Below are 22,533 nucleotides of genomic sequence, written 5' to 3' on the forward strand. Positions count from 1 at the left end.
GAGAGATCTGGGAGTTCAGGTCCACAGATCCTTAAAAGTGGCAGCACAGGTAGAAAATGTGCTGAAGAAAGCATATGGCATGCTTGCCTTCATCGGCCGAGGCATCGAGTATAAAAGATGGCAAATTATGTTACAGTTATATAAATTGTTGGTTGGGCCACATTTGGAATACTGTGCCCAATTCTGGTCACCACACTACCAGAAGGACATGGAGGTTTTGGAGAGAGTACAGAAAAGATTTACCAGGATGTTGCCTGGTATGGAGGGCATTAGCTGTGAGGAGAGATTGAATAAACTGGGATTGTTCTTCCTGGAAAGGCAGAAGCTGAGGAGTGACCTGACAGAAGTTTATAAAATTATGAGAGGTATAGATAGTGTGAACAGTTGGAAGCTTTTTCCCAGGGCAGAAATGACAATCACAAGGAGGCACAAGTTCAAGGTAAGGGGGGAAAGGTTCAGCAGAGATGTGCGGGGGAAGTTTTTTACACAGAGGGTGGTGGGGGCCTGGAATGCACTGCCAAGTGAGGTGGTTGAGGCAGACACGTCAGTGACATTTAAGACTTATCTGGATAGATGTGTGAACAAGCGGGGAATAGAGGGATACAGGCAGTTGGTCCAGATAGGACAACGTGATCGGCGCAGGCTTGGTGGGCCAACGGGCCTGTTCCTGTGCTGTACTGTTATTTGTTCTCTTTGTTCTGTCTGCAAGTGTGGATCCTATCATTTAATGTGGAGATTATATACTGTATGATCTCTGTGGAGAGTGTGAGGAAGCATCACTTCTGTGCAGATTTCCTGGGATAGCATGCTGATCTGTGCGCTGAACAGGCTTCAGTATATAGAAGATTTCTAAATGGAAAGGCTGGCTGAAGGACTAAGAAACATACCAAGGCAAGTGCCTGAATAAAATTTCACCCTCCTCCAGAGCCCTGAGCCTCCTCAGGAACTAACTTGCATGCTGAATCTTTGATATTTTTGCCCGAACACCTCATTTGACTTCGGAAGAAAATTACTTTTTTTATTTAAACAATTGTAACAAATGACAAGTTAGGGACATTGATCCGATTAAGATCAGCGACCGAGATTGCAACCAGCAAGTATCCAGCCCTCAACTGAATTGTGTAACCTCAGAACAGATCTGCCAACTCTGAAAGAGTAAGAGTTTTAACAACACCAGGTTAAAGTCCAACAGGTTTATTTGGTAGCAAATGCCATTAGCTTTCGGAGCGCTGCTCCTTCGTCAGATGGAGTGGATATCTGCTCACAAGCAAGGCACACAGAGACACAAACTCAAGTTACAGAATACTGATTAGAATGCGAATCTTCACAGCTAATCAAGTCTTAAAGATACAGAAAATGTGAGTGGAGAGAGCATTAGGCACAGGTTAAAGAAATGTGTTTGTGTCTCTGTATGCCTTGTTTGTGAGCAGATTTCCACTCCATCTGATGAAGGAGCAGCGTTCCGAAAGCTAATGGCATTTGCTACCAAATAAACCTGTTGGACTTCAATCTGGTGTTGTTAAAACTCTTACTGTGTTTACCCCAGTCCAACGCCGGCAGCTCCACATCATAACTCTGAAGGACACAGGGGAGGTTTTCTAGCAGGAGAAGTCTGACATTGAGGGAAGCACCCATTGACAGAGGATCATAGAGACAATACTGTCTGCCTATGCAACATCAGAAGCTCAGTTTTTGGGCATGGAGATAAGACTGATACACTAGAGCCCCAGTTGCTGGATATGACAATCAGCAACGAATGTGAGAGTTTAAGTGTTGTTTAATTTCAGGAGTGTTTATTCCCAATGGCTTAGAGTGTCACCAATACCTTACTCCTGACTTCCACCAACAGTGTAGTGTTTGCAGGATCAGGTTGGGGAGGGTGGGTTGGCAGTTGATCATATAGTTTTGTGTATTTAACTTCAGTGAGTGAAAGTGAACAGCCCGTTTGCAGATTATGTGAAAGCGATTGTTGTTTGCTGAAGAATGTAGTGTAAACCCAGTCCAACACAACAATCCTCTCCACTCTTTGTCATGCAAGCAACTCCAGTTGTGAATGAATAAAGGAATAATTTGCTTGGATTGAGCGTCTCCATGCGTACAGTCTTTCCAGTTAATTATTTATTGATGTTATTTGCTGGGTTGTGTGTGGGTGCCAACACTTCTGCTTTGCAAGGGTGTTTGAGAGTTTATCCATATATCTTTCTCTTTTGATGCAATGTAAATTTTATAAATGCCTAACAGGTGGCACGTGAAGGGTAGGGAATCAGAATTGGGAATTAAGAACATAGCATTTTGAATCTGGTACCCGACAGCTTTTTTTTAAAAAGGAGAAATGTGGCACTGGATTTCGATAGAAAAGAGTTGAAACAACCTCAGCGAGGTTAACTCTGTGCTAAATTGAACTTTGACAGTGATCCTGTGCTGCTGACGAACAGACAAGTGGTGCATGCTGACATTTCTGATCCTGGTCTCTGCAGTGTTAAAGGAACACTTGTACTTATACAGTGCCCCCAAGATGTCCCAAAGTGCCTGTGAAGTGTACAGTAGTCACTGTCGAAATGCAGGAAATACAGCAGCCTATTTCCACACAGCAAGGCCCCACAAGCAGCATTGTGATAAAAACATTGGTTTTTAGTAATGTAAATTTAGTAATGCATATTGGCCCAGTCATTGAGGAAAACTACCCTGCTGCTCTTCCAGTAAGTCCTGAGATGACAGGAGGGGTTTTGGACAGAAGTGGTCATCAGAAAGACGGCATTTCTGACAGTGCAGCACCCTCTCAATATTGCAATGGGGGTTCCATCCTGGATTTTGTGTTCACGGCTCTGAACTGTGAGCTGAATCCACAGCTTTGTAGCTCAGAGGCAGGAGTGTTGCGCGCTGAGAGCAGAATACTCAATATTGATGTTGTCTTTGTGCTGTAACCGGAGGGAGGCTATAACTGGTGTTTGGTTTCCAGTCTGTCGCTGTATCTCTGAGTTGTGTTGATTAGGCTCTGACATTCTCTCTGTAGATAAGCTATTACATGGGGACATGGGCTCGCGGACAAACAGCCCTCAAGCCAGTTTGCCAGGATTAGCTTGCCATTCAGCTGTTAATACAGTCCTGCAGTTGTAACCTCTCTGAACAATACTTCACTGCAGACAGCTGGCAGTATAAAGGGTTGGGATCTATCTAATGTAACTACAGCATCACACTGACAGCTGGTCACAGTCATGTGTTTAAATTAAAGACATAAACTCTGCAGTCTAGTCCTGATAATTCAGTCAGTCTTGGCATAAGAAAAATGAACTTTCAAATCATTTGAATTAGGTAACAGCAAATTGTTGAATAATTTAAATTAAGAGATAGAAAAGGCTGGGCTGTTCTCTTTCAGATGAGATGTTAAACCGGTCTCTCAGGTAGCTGTAAAAGATCTCACGATAATATTACAAAGACGAGCGGGGGTGGAGGGGGAGAGTTATCCCCAGTGCCCTGGCCAATATCGATCTCTCAACGAACATCATTAAAAACAAATGATCTGGCTGTTGTCTCATTATTGTTTGTGGGAGCTTGCTGTATGCAAATAGGCTGTTTCCTACATCGCAGCAATGACTACACTTCAAAAAATGCTTCATTCACTAAAGCACTTGGGGACATTCTGAGGTTGGTAAAGATGTTACATAAGCAGGCTATTTTCCCTTTGTCCTCTTTTGATTGTTTGGTCATTTTCAATTCTTGGTGCCCAGTTTTGCTTCATAATGTTGCTGTGAAGCCATTTGGGATGTTTTATTACGTTATCAGTGCAATATAAATCTTCTTCTTTCATTTGTTCTTCGGGCAGCACGGTGGCACAGTGGTTAGCACTGCTACCTCACAGCGCCAGGAACCTGGGTTCGATTCCCAGCTTGGGTCACTGTCTGTGCGGAGTCTGAAAGTTCTCCTCGTGTCTGCGTGGGTTTCCTCCGGGTGCTCCGGTTTCCTCCCGCAGTCCAAAAAGACGTGCTGGTTGGGTGCATTGGTCATGCTAAATTCTCCCTCAATGTACCCGAACAGGCGCTGGATTGTGGCAATTAGGGTATTTTCACAGTAACTTCATTACAATGTTAATATAAGCCTATATTGTGACACTAATAAATAACCTTTTAAATACAACTTTAAACTTCCTCTTTGTTAATTTTGTCAATAGTTTGCCATTGCGCCTGTTGCAGAGTCAGAAATGTTGATTATGTGTGTGTTTTTTTTGTAAAAATGTTCTAGGCAATTATGCAGCAGCCTTTGGGTTCCTGTGTCTTTGCTCATTAGGAGTTTGTTGGCTAATCTAAGTCAGTATTCCATGCACAAAGTGTTTCAACTTGAACAACTACACAACAATAATGGACATGGGGGAGCAGAAGGGGAATCCCTTCTACTTTTTGTCATATGCATCACTGGCTGTCTTTCTAGATCCACTCAAATTGTGATTTCTTTGGGAGGATTCCAGACTGTCTATTGATCTGGGGAAACCGCCGTCTTTCAACTCTGCTTTCATACTCTTAAAACAAAACCACCTGCAGTATCCATTGATTTTAGCAAGAAATGATACAGAAGGCAAAAAGGATTTCTTCACAAGGTAGCACCTTCCAAGTAAACAGAAACATGGTGACTCTATGCCTACTTCCTCCCCGGTCTTGTTTAAGGCTTTTAATATTGCATCGAGCACTCATTAGACACGTAATGGGAGGGATTTTACGGCCTCGCTCGAGTGAGATGGTTCTGTGGCGGGCAAGGTGATAGAGTTCCAGCCATCTTATTGAAGGGGTTGTTAAAGAGGACAGGCCCTTGGAACCTCATCTTTTGAAATGGCAGCAACATGAAGCAAAAGCATGCCCACGAGCTGAAGGATATGATGTACAACATGACACATGTTTCAAAATAAAATCTCCATAATTTGTTACAGATAAGAGAGGGGGTCAATTTAATCTGCCCTGATTTCCCCGCTCACTACCCATCCGTCTACAGAAAGGTGTATTTTTATTTCCTTTATAAATAATGGCATATTTCCCCCAACCCTTAAATTTTGATTCTTCCAATCTTCTATGAAAACTTTCAGAGTAAACTCAAGGTAAGATAAAATAAAAAGAGTTGTTATTTTTTACGCATGCACACGCTCTGACGCACAAGGTGTTTCGCATTCTCCAACCCTTTTGCATTCGCACTATAAGTGGAAAAAGGAAGAGGCGCATGACCACAATAAAATACAAGTTAGGGTCTTACTGTGTCCAAAGTCTGGAATCAAAAGTCAAATGGAATGTTCCTTTGGAGGGGAAGTCTGGATGATTCTTGACAAAGAGTCATCTAGATTTGAATATTCGCATATCTTGCCGCAAGTCCTATTGTCTAAAGATCAACAAGTAGGATTGGGCGAGCAACAAAAACAAATTGAACACTCAAGTCACACTTCGGGAAGAAATGTTCCAAAAAATTATTGAAGTGTCATTTCAGGTAAGAAAACTGGTGTGATTTGCGCCGGACATTCAGGGGATGGTGTGGGGTTGGGGGCGGGTGGGGGGTGCATATTGATGTCCGTGGGGTGAGGGAGGGGGTCTCCCCCAGCACACTGGGAGATCGGAGCCCCCTTGCGCTTAAGCCAGGCTCACCAGAGTGTTTAAGTCTCCCCCAGTACTGGACGAAACTCCCAATTCTCCAAAAAGGTGACTGAGTGTGGGGCAGTGGCAGTGGGCCATTGTGCGCAGAGTGCGCCGGAGAGACCAGCGCGGATCACTCCATTATTCTCACCATTATGACACTTAGTTTTTTTTTGGGAGAATTCCACACAAAGTTTCTCTCTATTAGTTCCCCTTAATACACCAAAATGTAATCATCTTGTATCCTTCTAAATTCCAGGGAATACAATCATAGTTTGTGCACTCTTTACTCATAATTTAATCCTTTGAATCCAGGTATCCTTCTGTTAAATCAACTTTCACTCGAAAGTCAGTATATCCTTCCTCAGATGTGGTACTAAGTCACGGAAATAATAAGTAGACAGTCAGCCAGGCAATTCCAGTTCACCTGGAGAGAGGCAGGAACAGCTGACTCAACTATTGCAACAGTCATTTCAAATAACCATCGTCCACACCCACAGTGCTGACACTGCATTATTCAGGGCTTCATAAAAATAACAGCCAGACATATGGTTCCCTGCCTTTGACCTTATTTCTGAGCATGGAATCTCCCTATTCACTTGACCGTCCACTTTGTGAACCCTCTGTTCTGCTGACACTAAATCGAATATCGTGTCAGTCAGTCTTTCTGCCCCCCTCAGTCATCGTCCATCTGAAGTCTCTGTGTGGTCGGTATTTGAAGAAAGAAAGAGCTTGCAGTCCTATAGCACTTTTCACAAACTCAGGACGTCCGATAGTGCTTTACAGCCAATGATGTTCTTTTGAAATGCAGTCGCTGTCCAAATGTAGGAAATGTGGCAGCTAATTTATGCTTAACAAACTCCCACAAACAGCAATGTGATAATGGACTGGTAATCTGTTTTTATGATGTTGGTTGAGGGATAAATATTAGCCAGTGCATCAGAGAGAACCCCTCTGCTCTTCTTTAAAATAATGCAGTGGGATCTTTCCCATTCTTCTGAGAGGGCAGACAAAATCTCTGTCTCACAATGCCAGGGACCCAGGTTCGATTCCCGGCTTGGAATTGTCTGCATGTTCTCCCCGTGGGTTTCCTCCATCTGCTACGGCTTCCTCCCACAGTCTCAAAGGTGTGCTGGTTAGGTGCATTGGCCATGCTAAATTCTCCCTCAATGTATCCAAACAGGTGCCGGAGTGTGGCGACTAGGGGATTTTCACAGTAACTTCATTGCAGTGTCAATGTAATAAATAATAAATAAATTTACAACTTCAGTTTGAAGGACGCCACCTCGGACAGTGCAGCACTCCCCAAATACTGAACCGAGTGACGGCTGGATTAACTGCTCATCTCCAGAGTGGGGCTTTAACCCACAACCCACTGTTTGACTCAACGTGTTGCCTTAGGGTTGACCTCAAAAGCCCTTCTGTAATTAATTTATTGAAACCAGGTTTATGCTACAGTTAGTACAAGGTAGCTGAATAGCAAGAGTGCTGAATAACATAGGACCAAATGTAGGCCATTCAGCCCCTCGAGCTTGCTCCACTAATAAATAATTACACCCGTCTAGTTTCTCCACTGTGTGTTGGGAGTTTTTTTCCCCCACATGGATAGTGATGATCCAGCCGACTGTTACACTATCGAATTTGGAAATCGGGAATCACTTGTATGTTAAAAGATATGGGGGGAAAGCAGGATCAGGCGATTGAGTTGGATGATCAGCCATGATCATAATGAATGGCAGAGCAGGCTCAAAGGGCCGAATGGCCTACACCTGCTCCTATTTTCTATGTTTCCTTGAAAAAGCTGTTGAAGCTGGAGAAGAGGTAAATTGATTATTTCTAACATAGGATTGATGGGTTTTTCTTAGGTTTGGGTTGATGGTAGATGAAGCTGGCACCATCAGGGACAAAGCAGCCCATTTGATTGGCACTCCATCCATCACCTTAAATGTTCACTCTCTTCATCGCTGTCATACAGTGGCACCTGTGTGTGCCATCTACAAGATGCACTGCAGCGACTCGCCGGGGCTCCTTCGTCGGTGCCTTACAAACCTGCTATCTCTGCCACCTGGGAGGGGAAGGGCAGCAGAGAACACAAAGGCTTGCAAGTTTGCCTCCAATTCAGGCACCATCCTGACTTGGAATGATATCGCCATTCTTTCACTGTCACTGGATCAAAATCCTGGAACTCCCTTCCTAACAGCACTGTGGGTGTACCTACACCATAGCGACCGAAGCAGTTCGAGAAGAGAGCTCACCACCATCTTCTCGAGGGCAATTTGGAATGAAGAGCAGATGCTGCCTTTGCCAGCAACACTCGTCCCATGAACAAATAAAAAACAAGTTAAGATTTAGATCACCCATAATCTAGTTGAACGACAGAAAAGGAAGATGGGGCTAAGTGGCTTCCTCCTGTCCCTATGCTCTCAACATCTTTACCATGGGAATCTGGCACCCTGGGAATGGCTAACACACACCCTTTGAGATGAATTTCGTCAAGAGCAAGTTTTAATTACACAGCTGCACAGCAGGTATTCTGCAGTGAAAGCAGGTTTAGAGTTCCATATTCCTGCTTCCCATCTGTTTTGCTTTGGTGTCCTACATCTGCTGGTTGCTGCTTCTTTGAATGGTACATGGTGAAACCCTTACCCAGCCCTTCCTTACCCACCATTCCCATTCTCTGCCATTGGCTTGCTGGGTGCTCCACTGTGTAAACATCAAACAAGCTGCATGCCATAAAACTAGTCAACTGTGGCACGTTTGACTGAAAGAGCTGCTGGAATGCTTCCAGCCCTCGGATAGAAAATTTATTATTTCTAACTTAGGATTGATGGATTTTTCTTAGGTTTGGGTTGATGGTAGATGAAGCTGGCACCATCAGGGACAAAGCAGCTTGAGAAATGGAATGATATTATACAAGTTATTGAGGCATTGTAGTTGCGGAATGCAACCTGATTTGGCATCCTGTCTAACTAAAGTGCAGATACCAGCAGCACAAGACAAAATTGTGTGGAACTTCCCCTTGGATTGTGCTTTGGAAGTTCTTCCGAGTCGGCTTCAATGGTTTTGTTTTGGATTGCATTGGAATGCGTGCATCCTGCTCACATGGCAGAACCACTCCCTTCCAGTCAGGGTCACCCCGGACGACACACATTTCATGCAATACAATTCTTTTGTACAGAAGGATGAGGTTTCCTCACCAACACAGGCTCACTCTGTCGACCTTAGCCCATCCTTTGAGTAAACAAACAGCACGAGCGTGCATTCCTACAAGTTATCATCCACACTCTGCCTTTAGCAGTTATTGGCTGTAAACAGAGCCACTTTTTTTTGTGTATTGTGGACAAACAGACATATTTACCAAATGTAATTCTGAAAAACCAAAGACATGCTAAACATAGTGTTGAACCTTGGTTAAATTGCACTGCCAGTAATGTATACAGTTCTGACCACAATATTGTAATATATAGAGAATATGGAGAAGGTGTGAGAAAGATTTGCAGATGATACCAGATCTACTTATCAAAAATGATTAAGCAAGTTGGGATTCTTTTCTGTAGAAAAGCAGGGGCTGAGGGGGTGACCAAATGAAAAGTCTTTTAAAATAATAAATGGCTTCTGCAGGGTAAACATAGAGATTTTCCACTTGTGGAGACCAGGGGCCATAAATATAAGATAGTCATTAATACATCTATTGGGGAATTCAGGAGGAATTTCTTTACCTGGGTTCGAATCCCATCAGATGGTGGAATTTGAATGAATAGGAAAAAAACCTGGAATTATGAATCTACTGATGACCATGAAACCATTTTCGATTGTTGGAAAGACCCATCTGGTTCATTAATGTCCTTTAGGGAAGGAAATCTGTCATCCTTACCTGGTCTGGCCTACATATGACTCCAGAGCCCTAGCAATGTGGTTGATCTCAAATGCCCTCGGGCAACTCGGGATGGGCAATAAATGCTGGCCAACCAGCGACGCCCATGTCCCACAAATGAATAAAATAAAACCCAGAAAATGTTTAGAATGTGAAAATTTACTCCCATATTTGATGCAAATTGCATGGATGTATTTTAGTGGAACCTAAATAGACACATGATGGAGACATGAATTGAAAAGTATGATGATGGAGTAAGATTAGAAGTCGGATGGAATGAGGCTTGTATGGAACGTTTACACTAGCATGGTCAGTGGGGCGAATGGCCTATTTCTATGCTGTGAACCTGAAGTTAAAAAAGTGTTGAAAATCCTGTAACGCAAAAAGAATTGAGTTTGATGAGTTGAGTTATTGTAAGCCAGGGCCTAATAATGAAAGAATGGAATTGCAGACTACTGTCCCCCAAAATTCCAGCGAAATCCCCAGAAAATTCAAAAAATGAATTGGGAACTCTGCTTTTTCTGGCATGTTTTGTTACATAAAGTAAAGGCACTCGGGTCATCTCTTGATGGTGGCAGCAGCAAGACTGGTATGATTGTGTATGAGGTTCAGGGTTCACTGAGTTCCACTCTTTTGTTTCAGAGATTGGATGGGCACAGACATTTAGTGTTGTACGCTCGCTCCCCGAGCAGTCCTAAGGCCAATTTCCTAAAGTAATCTGAATGCAGGGAAGAATCAACAGTGTTACCAGGCAAAATTAGACACCATGCCACACAAAGAAACATTAGGACAGGGTGACACAAAGCTTGGTAAAGAAACAGGTTTTAGGGTGTGTCTTAAATTAGGAGAGAGAGGTTTAGGGAGCGAATTTCAGAGCTTGGGGCCTCGGCAACTGATGACGTCCAATGGTAAGCTCTAAATTCCAGGCAATTCTTTTTCAATCCACATGAGTAGGATACATAGGGTGGAATTTTCCCATCCTGCCTGCGACGGGAATCGTGGCAAGCGCGACAGGGACCGTGCAAAGGCCCGTTGACCTCGGGCGGGATTTTTCGGCTTTTAGGCGAACGCAGTCAGAAAATCCCGCCCATAGTGTTTAAAGTCTGTTGTATATTCAGCAGTACTATAAAGTACATGTTTTTGAGTGTGCTTTGCAAGTGTCCCTCTTTACAACAGCTCAAAGCATTGACGCCATTAGTGTTTTCTTTGAGAGGGATGAACATTGGCTTGGAAGAGCGATATATTTTTTACAGTCAGTGTACAATGGGAACTCTTAATTAATTCACAATTATCATTTGCAAGGATGACCTTTTTTGCTGGGTCTTCCTAACAATTAATTTGGCATACTTGCTTTGACGTTATCACTGACTCGGTAGGTATCAGCAATATAAAAATGCTGAAGTGCATGTGGAATTGCTTGTGTGCTGTTTATTTTTGTTTCTCTGCATTTTTTTGTGCATACATGCTTGTGTTGTGCATGCATGCTGTACAAATCCGCACATATTATGTGTGTCAATACAAAGCGGGTGAGAAATGACTGCAACCCTCGGAGTGTGCCAACACCTGTCCCATTGGGTAACAGCATTTCCCAACACATCCTGTGTAATATTCCCATTCTACGCTTTCACTTCCCTTCAACTGAGAAAGCGACCTTCCTTTATTCGTCATCTCCACCCCAAAACATGCCATCTGTTTACGGCCTTTTGAAACTTTGCTAATCACTAAATGAGAACTGACAAGGAAGTTGGGATTAATTTAGTTCAGGGTTATTTTTAATTTGCAATGCATTTTTAAAAAAAAATAAAGTTTATCATCCTATGTCTTTGATTCTATTTATCTGATGCACTTACCGTGTTGTCTGTGATAATGCGTAATCTTTACAGAGTGGATTGTTCTGTAGATTTACAGTTGTCACAAACCCGGCTGATGTTATCTGTGAGGATGTCCCAACCTGGAATACCAGTTTGTGATGGTGTATAATTTTGTTTACAGGAATGGTATGAGGAGTCACATGCAAGACCCAGTGAGAAAGTAACCAGCCCAAGCGTAATATAACACTTATTAAAGACTTTTTTTATAATAAAGAAAAGACACATATACACAAACAGGACTATAATAATCTAAGACTGTTTATATATGGGAACTATTAAAAAGACCCACGCACTTTATGTAGAAATTACCCTTTTGATCCAAAGTATATTTACAAGATCTGAACTCATTCAGGACTTCCTTCTTCCCAAACAACATCCACTTCAATAGATATATGAGTAAAGGCCAACTTATAGTTAGTTACCACACTGTATATGATTGAGGAGTTCTTCTAGAATGTCTTTTCTTGGTTCAGAGAAGATGTGGTTTCAACTGCTTCCACAAAGGCTTCTGCACTCTTGCTTCTGGTCAGCTATCTAGAACTTGGCTTACAAGCTGCTAGGTGGAATCTGCCCCCATGCTTCCACAAAAGGTTAGCAGTTGAACAATTATTCTCTTTAATGGTTCTCTTTGTGCATTTGCTGTCTGTCCCCTCAGCTCTTGTGGTTCTAAAAAAAAATTACCATATGTATTCCTCCCCTTAATGGTTCAGTCATCGAACTAAGGTGTTTCCTATTAGCAAGACAATGTATTCTTCCTGTCTGTCTAAAAACTGCTAATCACTGAGTGACTTACATCATGTGAAATGCATTTTGAAATGCTGGTGGCTTCTGAACTGTGAGTTTTGTCACATTCTTGGTAACGCTTGTTACTAGGCACATTCATGACACAGTAGTGTTACTTTGTGTGATTGTGACTCACATTTACCCCTTGCCCTCCATGATGGCAACTGCTGTACAGAGATGGAAACACAATTAAAGAACAAAGCAGCAAGAATGGATGACATACGTGTTATTTTAATACCACAACTATCAAATGACAATGTCTGGAAATATGGAGGAACCAAGACTTTTTAATGAATTTTCTCCACCTTTCTGTAGGAGAGGAAGGTGATAAACAATCTGTTTGTTGTCAGGCTTCTGCCCGTCTGCCAGACTTTACTCGGAGGTGACCTGGGTGTACGGTCTAAAAAACAATTGCTTAAGCAGAAAGTTGGCAGAATTGGAGAAATAATTTTAGATCACTTTTGTGCCTGGTTCAGTGGCTTAGGCATTGTGTGCTCCACCCACACATGCATGAGCGATTTCTGGCTCAAGTTTGCTTTAACAAAAAAAAATACACACCCTGCACACTGCACACATGCCTGCACCCATCGTGCCTCTAATTGTGCGCCAAGCTTGCCGCCTGTCCAACTTGGGCATTTGAACATATTGTCACTAGAATAATGCAGTTCAGGCACGGGACCAGGTCCCAAAATTCATTCAGGTGTCAGGTTCCCAACTCCATTTTGAAAATCCAGCCTGTAGATTCTTGAAGCACAAGAGGACATCATTCAACCCATCGTGCCTGTGCCAGCATGAAAGAGCTATCCAATTTGTCAAACTTCCTTTACTCTTGCTCCATAGCCCTGCAATTGTTTTCCCCTTTTCAAGTATTTATTGAATTTCCTTTTAAAAGTTGTTATTGAATCTGAGATGAAGATGGGGTTCAGATGAACCAAATGATGATTGGGTTGTTGAACTAAATGATCTTTTCTCATCTTAAAATTTCCGGGATACCTAACACAATAATAATTTACATTGCTGCTCAGTTAGATTATGCTGTTGGCATAAATGAGCCAACTACAGATAATTCTGAGAGGTTTTTCAAATGAAAGCATGTTTTAATATATTATAATTATCAGGGAAGACTGTATATGCTGAGGCTCTTTCTTTCAAAAAATCGAAAGGCCGGGGTAAATGTTACTTGCCACTTACCAGCCCAAGCCTAAAGGTTGTCCAGGTCTTGCTGCAGATGGACACAAACTACTTCAGTATCTGAGCATCTGTGAATGGTCCTGAGCACTGCGCAATCATCAGTGAACATCCCACTTCTGACATTATGATGGAGGGACGATCATTGCATTGATTAGGTATCTGGATGGGTACATGAATAGGGAGGAAATAGAGGGATACAGACTGAGTAAGGGCAGAAGGTTTTTTTTGGTTAGTGCATCATGATCGGCACAGGCTTGGACTGCCGAAGGGCCTGTTCCTGTGCTGTCCATTTCTTTGTTCTAATCAGCTGAAGATGGTTGTGCCTGGGACAGTAACCTGAGGAATTCCAGCAGCAATATCCTGGGGCTGAGAGGATTGGCCTCCAACAACCTCAGCCATCTTATTTTTTGTTAGTGGAATTTTCCCCTGATTCCCACTGACTTCAAATTTTCTAGGGGTTTTTGATGTCACATTCGGTCAAATGCTGTCTTGATGTCAAGGGCAGTCACTTTCACTTTAACAAATGCAAGTCTTTTTGACTGAGAAGTGACTTGAGAGAGTTCTTTAAAATTATGAAGGGATTCAACAGGATAGATATAAAGAAGATGTTTCTACTTGTGGGGGAGTCCAAAACTAGACATCGTATCACAGAATCCCTACAGTGGAGAAGGAAGCCATTTGATCCATTGAGTCTGCACCAATTCTCCGACAGAGCATCCCACCCTGTAACCCCACATATTTATCCCACTAATCCTTCTAACCTACACATCTTTGGACACTAAGGGGCTATTTAGCATGGCCAATCCACCTAACCTGCACAACCGGCACGGTAGCACAGTGGTTAGCACTGCTGCTTCACAGCTCCAGGGTCCCGGGTTCGATTCCCGGCTCGGGTCACTGTCTGTGTGGAGTTTGCACATTCTCTTCGTGTCTGCGTGGGTTTCCTCCGGGTGCTCCGGTTTCCTCCCACAGTCCAAAGATGTGCGGGTTAGGTTGATTGGCCAGGTTAAAAATTGTCCCTTAGAGTCCTGGGATGCATAGGTTAGAGGGATTAGCGGGTAAAATATGTGGGGGGAGGGCCTGGGTGGGATTGTGGTCGGTGCAGACTCGATGGGCCGAATGGCCTCCTTCTGCACTGTAGGGTTTCTAATCTTTCTAATCTTTCTAATCTTTGGACTGTGGTAGGAAACTGGAGCACCCAGAGGAAACTCACACAGACATGGGGAGAACATGCAAACTGCACACAGACAGTGACCCGAGGCCGGAATTGAACCCAGGCCCCTGGCGTTGTGAGGCAGTAATGCTAACCACTGTGCCACTGGCAACTATATGAATATAAGGTAGTTACTGATAATCCAAATAAGGAATTGAGCAGAAATGTCTTTGTTCTAAGTGGTGAAAATTTGCTACCGTTACCACATGCAGTAGTTGAGATAAATAGCATAGATGTATACTGAAGATAAAATAGATAAGCACATGAGAGAGAAACAAATAGAAGGGTATGCTGATAAGATTTGATGAAGTAAGTTAGAAGGAGGCACATTGGAACATGAACAACAACATAGACCTTTTGGGCCAAATGTTTCTATGTTATAAAATCTTCAGTCCTCTTTCCAGCCTGGACTGGTTGAATGTAGTCATCTTTCTGACAGGTTCAGTGCTAATCCTCTTTGTTCATTAACACCAGCAGATATTGGTTTTGTAATGCTATACGTTTTTGTAATTCTCCAAAGCCTTTTGGAAACTTGAAACTTCTTCAATGCTCTTTCCCATTAGATGAACAATGTTGGGCCTTCTGTAAGCCACATCACTACAGCTAACATTGCTTCAGGCTATCTGACGAATGGTGATTGCGAAACCTATTTGGCGAAATCATTTAAATTGAAATATACAATTCAGCCACAAACTTTGCTTCTGAATCGTCATTGCTAACTTAGCTTTTTCTACATAAAACTCCGTCTGCTCAAGTTTTCAGTGCAGCACTTTTATTGGAGTGCTATGACATTCGTGATCATCTGCCATTCCACTAATATTCCCACAAACTGAGAGGCTTTTCCTGACAATAGTTTCAGCTGTATGAGCGAGAAAGAAAAGATTGCATTTATAAAACTTCAGAATGTCATTCAATGTTTGACAGCCAATCAAGCACCTATCTCAAATGTAGTCACAGGTGTAATGAAGAAAACATGATAACTAATTTATGCACTTTAAGGTGCCACAAACAGCATTGCAATTATGGCCAAATAATTTCTATTTAGTACTATTGGCTGAGAGATAACTACCGGCCACGACACTGGGGAGAAAGCTACTGCGTTTCTTCAAAATAGAATTCTTTATGTTCAGCTACACAGGCAGAGAGTGCCTCAGTTTAATGTCTCATCTGAAAGATAGTACTTTCGACGACATAGAGCTCCCTCAGTAGTATATTGGGAGTGCCAGCTGAGCTTTTGTGTTCAAGTCCAAGAGTGGTAACAAAATCCAGAACCTCTGACTCAGAGGGGGACCTGCTAATCATTGAGCTTCATTTAGCCAAGCCAAAAACCAGTGTCTCCAAGAACAAAAAGAATCCTGACTCCAATTAATCACTTCAATATTCCAGTCATGGGAATATACATCCTTTGTCCAACATCGAGAAGGAGTGGTGGGAGGTCTGTCACACGACCTCCTCCAAACTGCACTGTGATATTATTTTGTGGAACTGAACTCAGACAGTTACTGTTTGACCTCCAATGAGAATCAAACTCCAGGCAACAGCCTGTGCTGTCTACCATCAAGCAGGGGGCAACAGAAAGAACTCTACCTCATCAAAACTGGCAACTGCTGGAACCATGAAACTCGTGCCTCCATGACACTCGCTCTACTTGTCTTCTCCCATCATGGAAGTCTCACTCTGGAAAGACTGATCGCCCGACATTCAGCCAATCTCCCCTCGGAAGAAACCTTATATTAGACTTCTGATTCTGGACACATGCAAACCTGAACTTGTATTTTGGTGTGGGCATGCCCTGAACCCTCTTCTTGTTTCCTTAACTCCTCTTTATTATGTGAGTGAAAAGAGGTGAACATTGTGAAACCCCTCTCATGCATGCTTGCGTATAAAAATAAGCAAACCCTTTTTATTTTATCTTACCTCAAGTTTGCTGTGTGAGTTATTAGAATCATAGAATCTCTACAGTGTAGAAGGAAACCATTCAGCCCATCAAGTCTGCACCAACAACAATCCCACCCATGCCCTATTCCCGTAACCCCATGTATTTACCCTGTTAGTCCCCCTGACACTAAGGGGCTATTTAACATGGCCAATCCACCTAACCCGCACATCTTTGGACTGTGGGAGGCACCCGGAGGAAACCCACACAGACACAGGGAGAACATGCAGACTCCACACTGACAGTCACCCAAGGCTGGAATTGAACTACTGTGCCACCGTGCTGCCCTTAATCCACTCTTGGATTGGAACAATCCAAGTTTAAGGGTTGGGGAAAAATACGTCACCATTTATAAAGGTGGAAATCAGAATTTAAAAAACACTTTTCTGTTTATGGATGAGTAGTGAGAGGAGAAATCAGGGCAGTTTACATTTCCCCCCTCCTGTCTGGAACATACCTGATGGGGAGAGCTGTTTGTTTGTTTGAACTGCAGTTATTTTAATTGTTGGGGGAAAAACGGTTTTAAAGATAAATCCCTAGTAGTTTACTGGAAACCATCTGACTTTTAAGTTTTGAAACAGTTGTCTTTGAACTCAGTTTTCGGGAATATTCCGAGAAGGAATGCTGCCCTAACTTGCTCTCTCCCTCCCTGCCTTGGCTGAAATTACATGTGTGGTTATCAACCTGCAGCCAGAGTATCCTCATCTGAGTATAACTTGGCTTCATTTGGAAATCTGCCAAGCTGAGACAAGAATCGATCCAGCGCTATATTCTCCACCATACCAGAGCATTGTTGGTGAGAACCTCCAGGTGCACGAGGGTGGCACAGTGGTTCGCATTTCTGCCTCACAGCACCCAGGGACCCGGGTTCAATTCCAGTCTTGGGTCACTGTCTGTGTGGAGTTTGCGCATTCTCCCCGAGATTGCGTGGGTTTTCTCCAGCTGCTCCGGTTTCCTCCCACAGTCCAAAGATGTGCAGGTTAGGTGGATTGGCCATGCTAAATTGCCTTTGTGCGTGTTTGCATGTGTGTGTGCGTGCATGCGGTATGTTTGCGTTCTATGCTAATTGTGCAATCTGCAGAATAATGGGTTCATTTGAGTTGCACACTTCTATCCAAGTTGTAAGAACAAGAAACAGAATAGCGATAAAGGGGTCTTTTTCAGGCTGGCAAGATGTGATGAGTGAGTGCCACAGGATTCAGTGTTGGAGCCTCAACTATTTATAAGTTATGTCAATGACTTGGATGAATGTGGTTGTTAAATTTGCTGACGGAGATAAGTTGGAAAGTAAGTTGTGAAGAGGACGTAAGGAGTCTGCAAAGGGACATAAATAGGTTAAGCGAGTGGACAAAAGATTGACAGGTGGAGTACAATATGGGAAAATGTGGACTTGTCCACTTTGGCAAGAATAGACAGAGCATATTATTTAAATGGAGAGAGATTGCAGAACTCTAGGGAACGGAGGGAGGGTTCTGAGTGTCCTGGTACGTGAATCACAAAAGGTTAAAATGCATGTAGAGCAAGTGATTAGGAGGATCAATAGAATGTTGTTGTTCATTGAAAGGGGAATAGAATATAAAAGTCGTCATATTTTGCTACAGTTGTATTCGGTGTTGGTGAGGCCACAACTAAAGTACCACGTACAATTTCAGGAAGTTCAACTGGATCAAGGTGGGTAGCAAAAGTTATAAAAAGATTTCAATCCTTCTATCATGAGGCCTAAGTTAATAGCCGCATTTGATTCAATACGATGGTTCTCTCGCTTACAATGCAATATGTCTCTTTGTCGGATATAAGCCTGTTTAGGAGTATTGTCCTGGGCTGCCCCTGCATCAGGAGAGGGCCTCCTTGTCTCATATATAAAGTATCTGGCTGATTTCCCTCGCTAATTCTGCATAAAAAGTGAGAGTCCAACTTGTATTTATGTAACACCTTTAATATAATAAAATATCTCAATGTGCTTCACAGGAGTTATCGGGCAAAACTTAGCACTGAGCCACATAAGGAGATATTAGGATAGATGGTTGATGATGATAAATTTGGTCAAAGGGGTAGATTTTAAGAAGTGTCTTAAGATGAGGAGGCTTAAGGACAGAATATCAGAGCTTAAGGTCCAAGCACCTGACAGCATGACCCCTATTGGTAGGATTGAGACATTAACATTAAAGCAACAAATATGTGATGTGTTCCCGTGAAGTGACACATTTGCAGTGGAATGTCTCACACGAAGTGGTGGATTGTAAGTTCATGAATGCACACCTCCATAAACTTGAGTTCCATGGAAAGGCAGCCAACAGAAGACGAGGCTAATTTCATCACAGGTAGCGAGCGAATGGCTGGCTGGAGGCTGGCCACCAGTCCAATTCTAGAGAGCATGCATTTATCCTACAGTTTACAGTAATTTAGTTACCAAACCTGGGACAGACTAACCCTACAAATACAAAGCAGGTTACCTGGCCAGACAGAAATGAAAATTGGACCCTCGAGTATTTGTTTGAGTGACCTCTTTCACATCTTCACAGGTCAGCCCCATTTGCATCATTTTAGTCCAGCAAATTCACCAGCTCAGCCTGGGTTGGTGCATTTCACAAGAAACTTAGAAATCCCCCCAAAAAAACTTCAGTCAATGTGAAACCTAACAGACTATTTAAATATTGCCTTCTGTTTATTCCCTGTGCCTTATGAGGTGTTCGACAACCACGATAAAATCTTGCATTTTGTAGTACCTTTTTGCATGGAAAAACATTCTGAGGCTTTTCATGGAAGAATAATCTAAAATGAACAAGCCACCCAGCCAGAGAAGGAGACATTGGGAGAGGTGACAAAATGCCTGTTCCAGTAATTGGTTATAACCCAGGGCATTGATAAGACCTCAATTGGAGTACTATGTGCAGATTTGATCTTATTTAAGGTGGGATATACTTATTGGAGGCAGTTCAGAAGAAGGGGGTTGTCTTATGAGCAAAGGTTGGGCCTTTATTCATCAGAATTCAAGAGAATGTGAGTTGATCTTATTGAAACAAAAAAGATTGTGAGGAGTCTTGACAGGGTAGTGGCTGAGAGGATATTGCCCCTAGTGGGAGAATCTGGAATTGGGGGGGTACAGTTTCAGAAAAAGGGGTCTCCCATTTAAAATGGAGATGAGGAGGAATGTCTTTTAACAGAGCATCTTTAGTCTTTGGAATTTTGTATCCCAGAGAGCAGTGAAGGCTGGGTCATTAATATATTCAAGGCTGAATTAAACAGAGATTTTCAACCAACAAGGCTGTCAAGGGTTATAAAGGCTAGGCAGGAAAGTGGAGTTGAAGCCATGATTGGATCAGCCATCAGCTTATTGAAAGGCGGAGCAGACTCAAGGGGCTGAATAGCCTACTTCTGCATTTCCTACATGTTTATAAGGAAGATTTTAAAGGAGGAAAGCCAGTTGGAGAGGGGTTTATAATGAAAGACATCAAATGTGAAGCCTTGGAGATAGAAGCCATGACCATCCATGGTTGGGCACAGAGAAGTTGCATACCTAGATGCATTTTGGTTGGGAGGCAGAAATGACTGAGGTAGATCAATAATTATTCCTTCATTCTGAGTGCTATTGTGTACGGCTGAGTCAGCAGATGGTCTTCTGTCAGACCTTTGCAGGCAGGCTTCTAATCACCTGCTAGCTGGTTGATTTCCCATTCGTTTCTGCCCTTTTAGGCAGCGTCTGGCATCAACTTGCCCACTCCCCCCATCTCCATCAATTTAACTGAGATTGTAAGTCTTGAAATGCAAGACGAACTGCAAACAGGAATCTGCATCCTGCCCAGTGGGAAGCAGTGACTGTATAGTCACTCTATATTTCACCTACACGCTTAAAACAATTCATTAAACATAATTGTCAGCATAAATGAGCAGTACGAGATAGCCAATCTCTTTCTATCGCACAGGAGCTGTTCTCTTGATTCCTGTGCAATCTAACCTTACATAAATGTCCCGAGCTGTAGCTTAGCATGACATTTCTATGCTCTCCTGAAATGTCCCGTCTAATACAATGCTGTTTTCCTGTTTTCTCCCAGAGCGCCGGAGATTATTTTGGGTTTGCCGTTTTGTGAAGCCATAGACATGTGGTCATTGGGGTGTGTGATTGCCGAGCTATTTCTTGGATGGCCTTTGTACCCAGGAGCACTGGAATACGACCAGGTAAGGAGTTATTTTTAACTGTCACACACAACTGCCTCATAAGGGAAACCAACAGCTCGCCAAGGCTAGCAGGGTATTGGATGATCATGTTTGACGTGTTTCACAATTGAAGGAGTAAGCAATGTTTTTCTGTTCTAAAGTTTATCCTCAGTTGGGGAGGATGTCGGTACATTTTAAATCTGTTTTATAATGTCTCTCTTCTTAAGGAAAGAGGAATATGTTTAGGGTTAGTAATGGTCAATCTTGATTCATAAGTAAAGAGAACACAAGCGCAGTTAGCCCAAAGCTGACGGTGCTGTTTTTATTAATTAAGATCAAAGCTGTTGGTGTTCAGGGGTGAGCTAAACTAGTGAACAAGAAACTTGCTTAAAGCAAGAGAGGAATTGCATTTACTTTCACAATCTCAGGATGTCCCCAGAGTGCTTTACAGCCAGTCATGGATAGCTGTGACTAAATAGGCAGCATTTTGTTTCTGAATCAGAAAGTTCTGTGAATGTTGTCCCCTTCTCTGACTTGAACACAAAATCTAGGCTGGCACTCGAGTGCAGTACTCAAGTGAGTGCTGCTTTGTCAGAGATGGCATCTTTTGGATGAGATGCGGATCTGGGGCCCCCTTTGCCCCCTCAACTGGATATATGTCGCTTTGCCTCTGTTTCAAAATAGAGCAGGAGGGTCCTTTCTCGTAACCTGACCAATATTCATCCCTCAACCAACATGACAAATAGATTATCTGGTAATTTACCACATTGCTGTTTGTGGCCATGGGAGCTTGTTAGGCACAAATTGGTTGCTGCGTTTTCTACATTACAACAATGACTACATTCAAAAATAATTCATTGGCTGTAAAGTGTTTTGGGATGTTCTGTGGTTGTGAAAGTGCTATATAAATGCAAGACTCTATTTTCTTTTCAAAGAGTCATATTCCGGCACAGTGGGCCACTTGGCACATCGAGCCCATAGCAGCTGTCTTGAACATAGTCCTATTTCTCAGCTCCATCCCAAAATTCCCGCAAGTTTATTTTCCTCTAATATCCGTCCAAATTCCTGAAATTCATTTTGAAGAATAGTCGCGATGTTGTAGAAAATGTGATAACCGGGTTGTGCACAGCAAGATCCCAGCTACAGCAATGAGAACGAATGACCAGATCTTTTTTCTCGTGACGTTGGCTGTGGATGGCCGTTAGTCAGGATGGTGGAACTGTTCCTCTGTGAAAAATGATTTGATTTATTATTGTCACATGTATTAGTATACAGTGAAAAGTATTGTTTCTTGCACATTATACAGACAAAGCATACCGTTCATAGTATGCCATAGGAGAAAGGAGAGAGTGCAGAATGTAGTGTTACAGTTATAGCTAGGGTGTAGAGAAAGATCAACTTATTGTGAGGTGGGTCCCTTCAAAAGTCTGATGGCAGCAGGGAAGAAACTGTTCTTGAGTTGGTTGGTATGTCTATGGAGAGAGAGGTGAAGAGACTTATTGGGGAATTCCAGTGCTTGGGGCATGCTGGGATTTGAGACAAGTTGAAAGGGTTTTTTTTTGCCTGTAGTTATCTTGTGAAATGCTAGATCTTATTTTCTTCTTTCTGCTTTACATTTTGGTTTACACAATGGAGCATTTGTTATCGTTAATCAAATATGTTCATGGCACACAGATCATGAGATAAGTTCCTAACATTGTCAAATGAGGTTACAGCCATCAGTGTGAATGTCGACATAGGGGAAGTACTGAGAAAGATCCCCTGAATTAAACATCACTCGCTAAATAATAAAAGGCTCATGCTGAGTTCATGTTGCTTTCTGGGCATTTTCTATGCCAAAAAATGTAGTCCAAGAGGTCGATGTGCAGCAATCTGATAAAATGTCACCAAGAGGTCACCTGGAT

At 42.7% G+C, this 22,533-nt stretch overlaps 1 protein-coding gene across 1 annotated transcript in view; it reads left to right on the top strand.

Annotated features, from left to right (window-relative positions):
• Positions 1–22,533, top strand: part of LOC144486341 (homeodomain-interacting protein kinase 3-like) — a gene marked incomplete at its 3' end in the record, with an annotated part of 193,684 nt that overhangs the window by 142,713 nt on the left and 28,438 nt on the right. The window contains exon 4 of the mRNA XM_078204365.1: positions 20,527–20,650. Coding sequence (XP_078060491.1) covers positions 20,527–20,650 — 124 coding nt within the window. The remainder of the gene's footprint in view (positions 1–20,526; positions 20,651–22,533) is intronic.

The sequence above is a fragment of the Mustelus asterias genome, unplaced genomic scaffold, assembly GCF_964213995.1.
Source record: "Mustelus asterias unplaced genomic scaffold, sMusAst1.hap1.1 HAP1_SCAFFOLD_312, whole genome shotgun sequence".
NCBI classification, from domain to species: domain Eukaryota; kingdom Metazoa; phylum Chordata; class Chondrichthyes; order Carcharhiniformes; family Triakidae; genus Mustelus; species Mustelus asterias.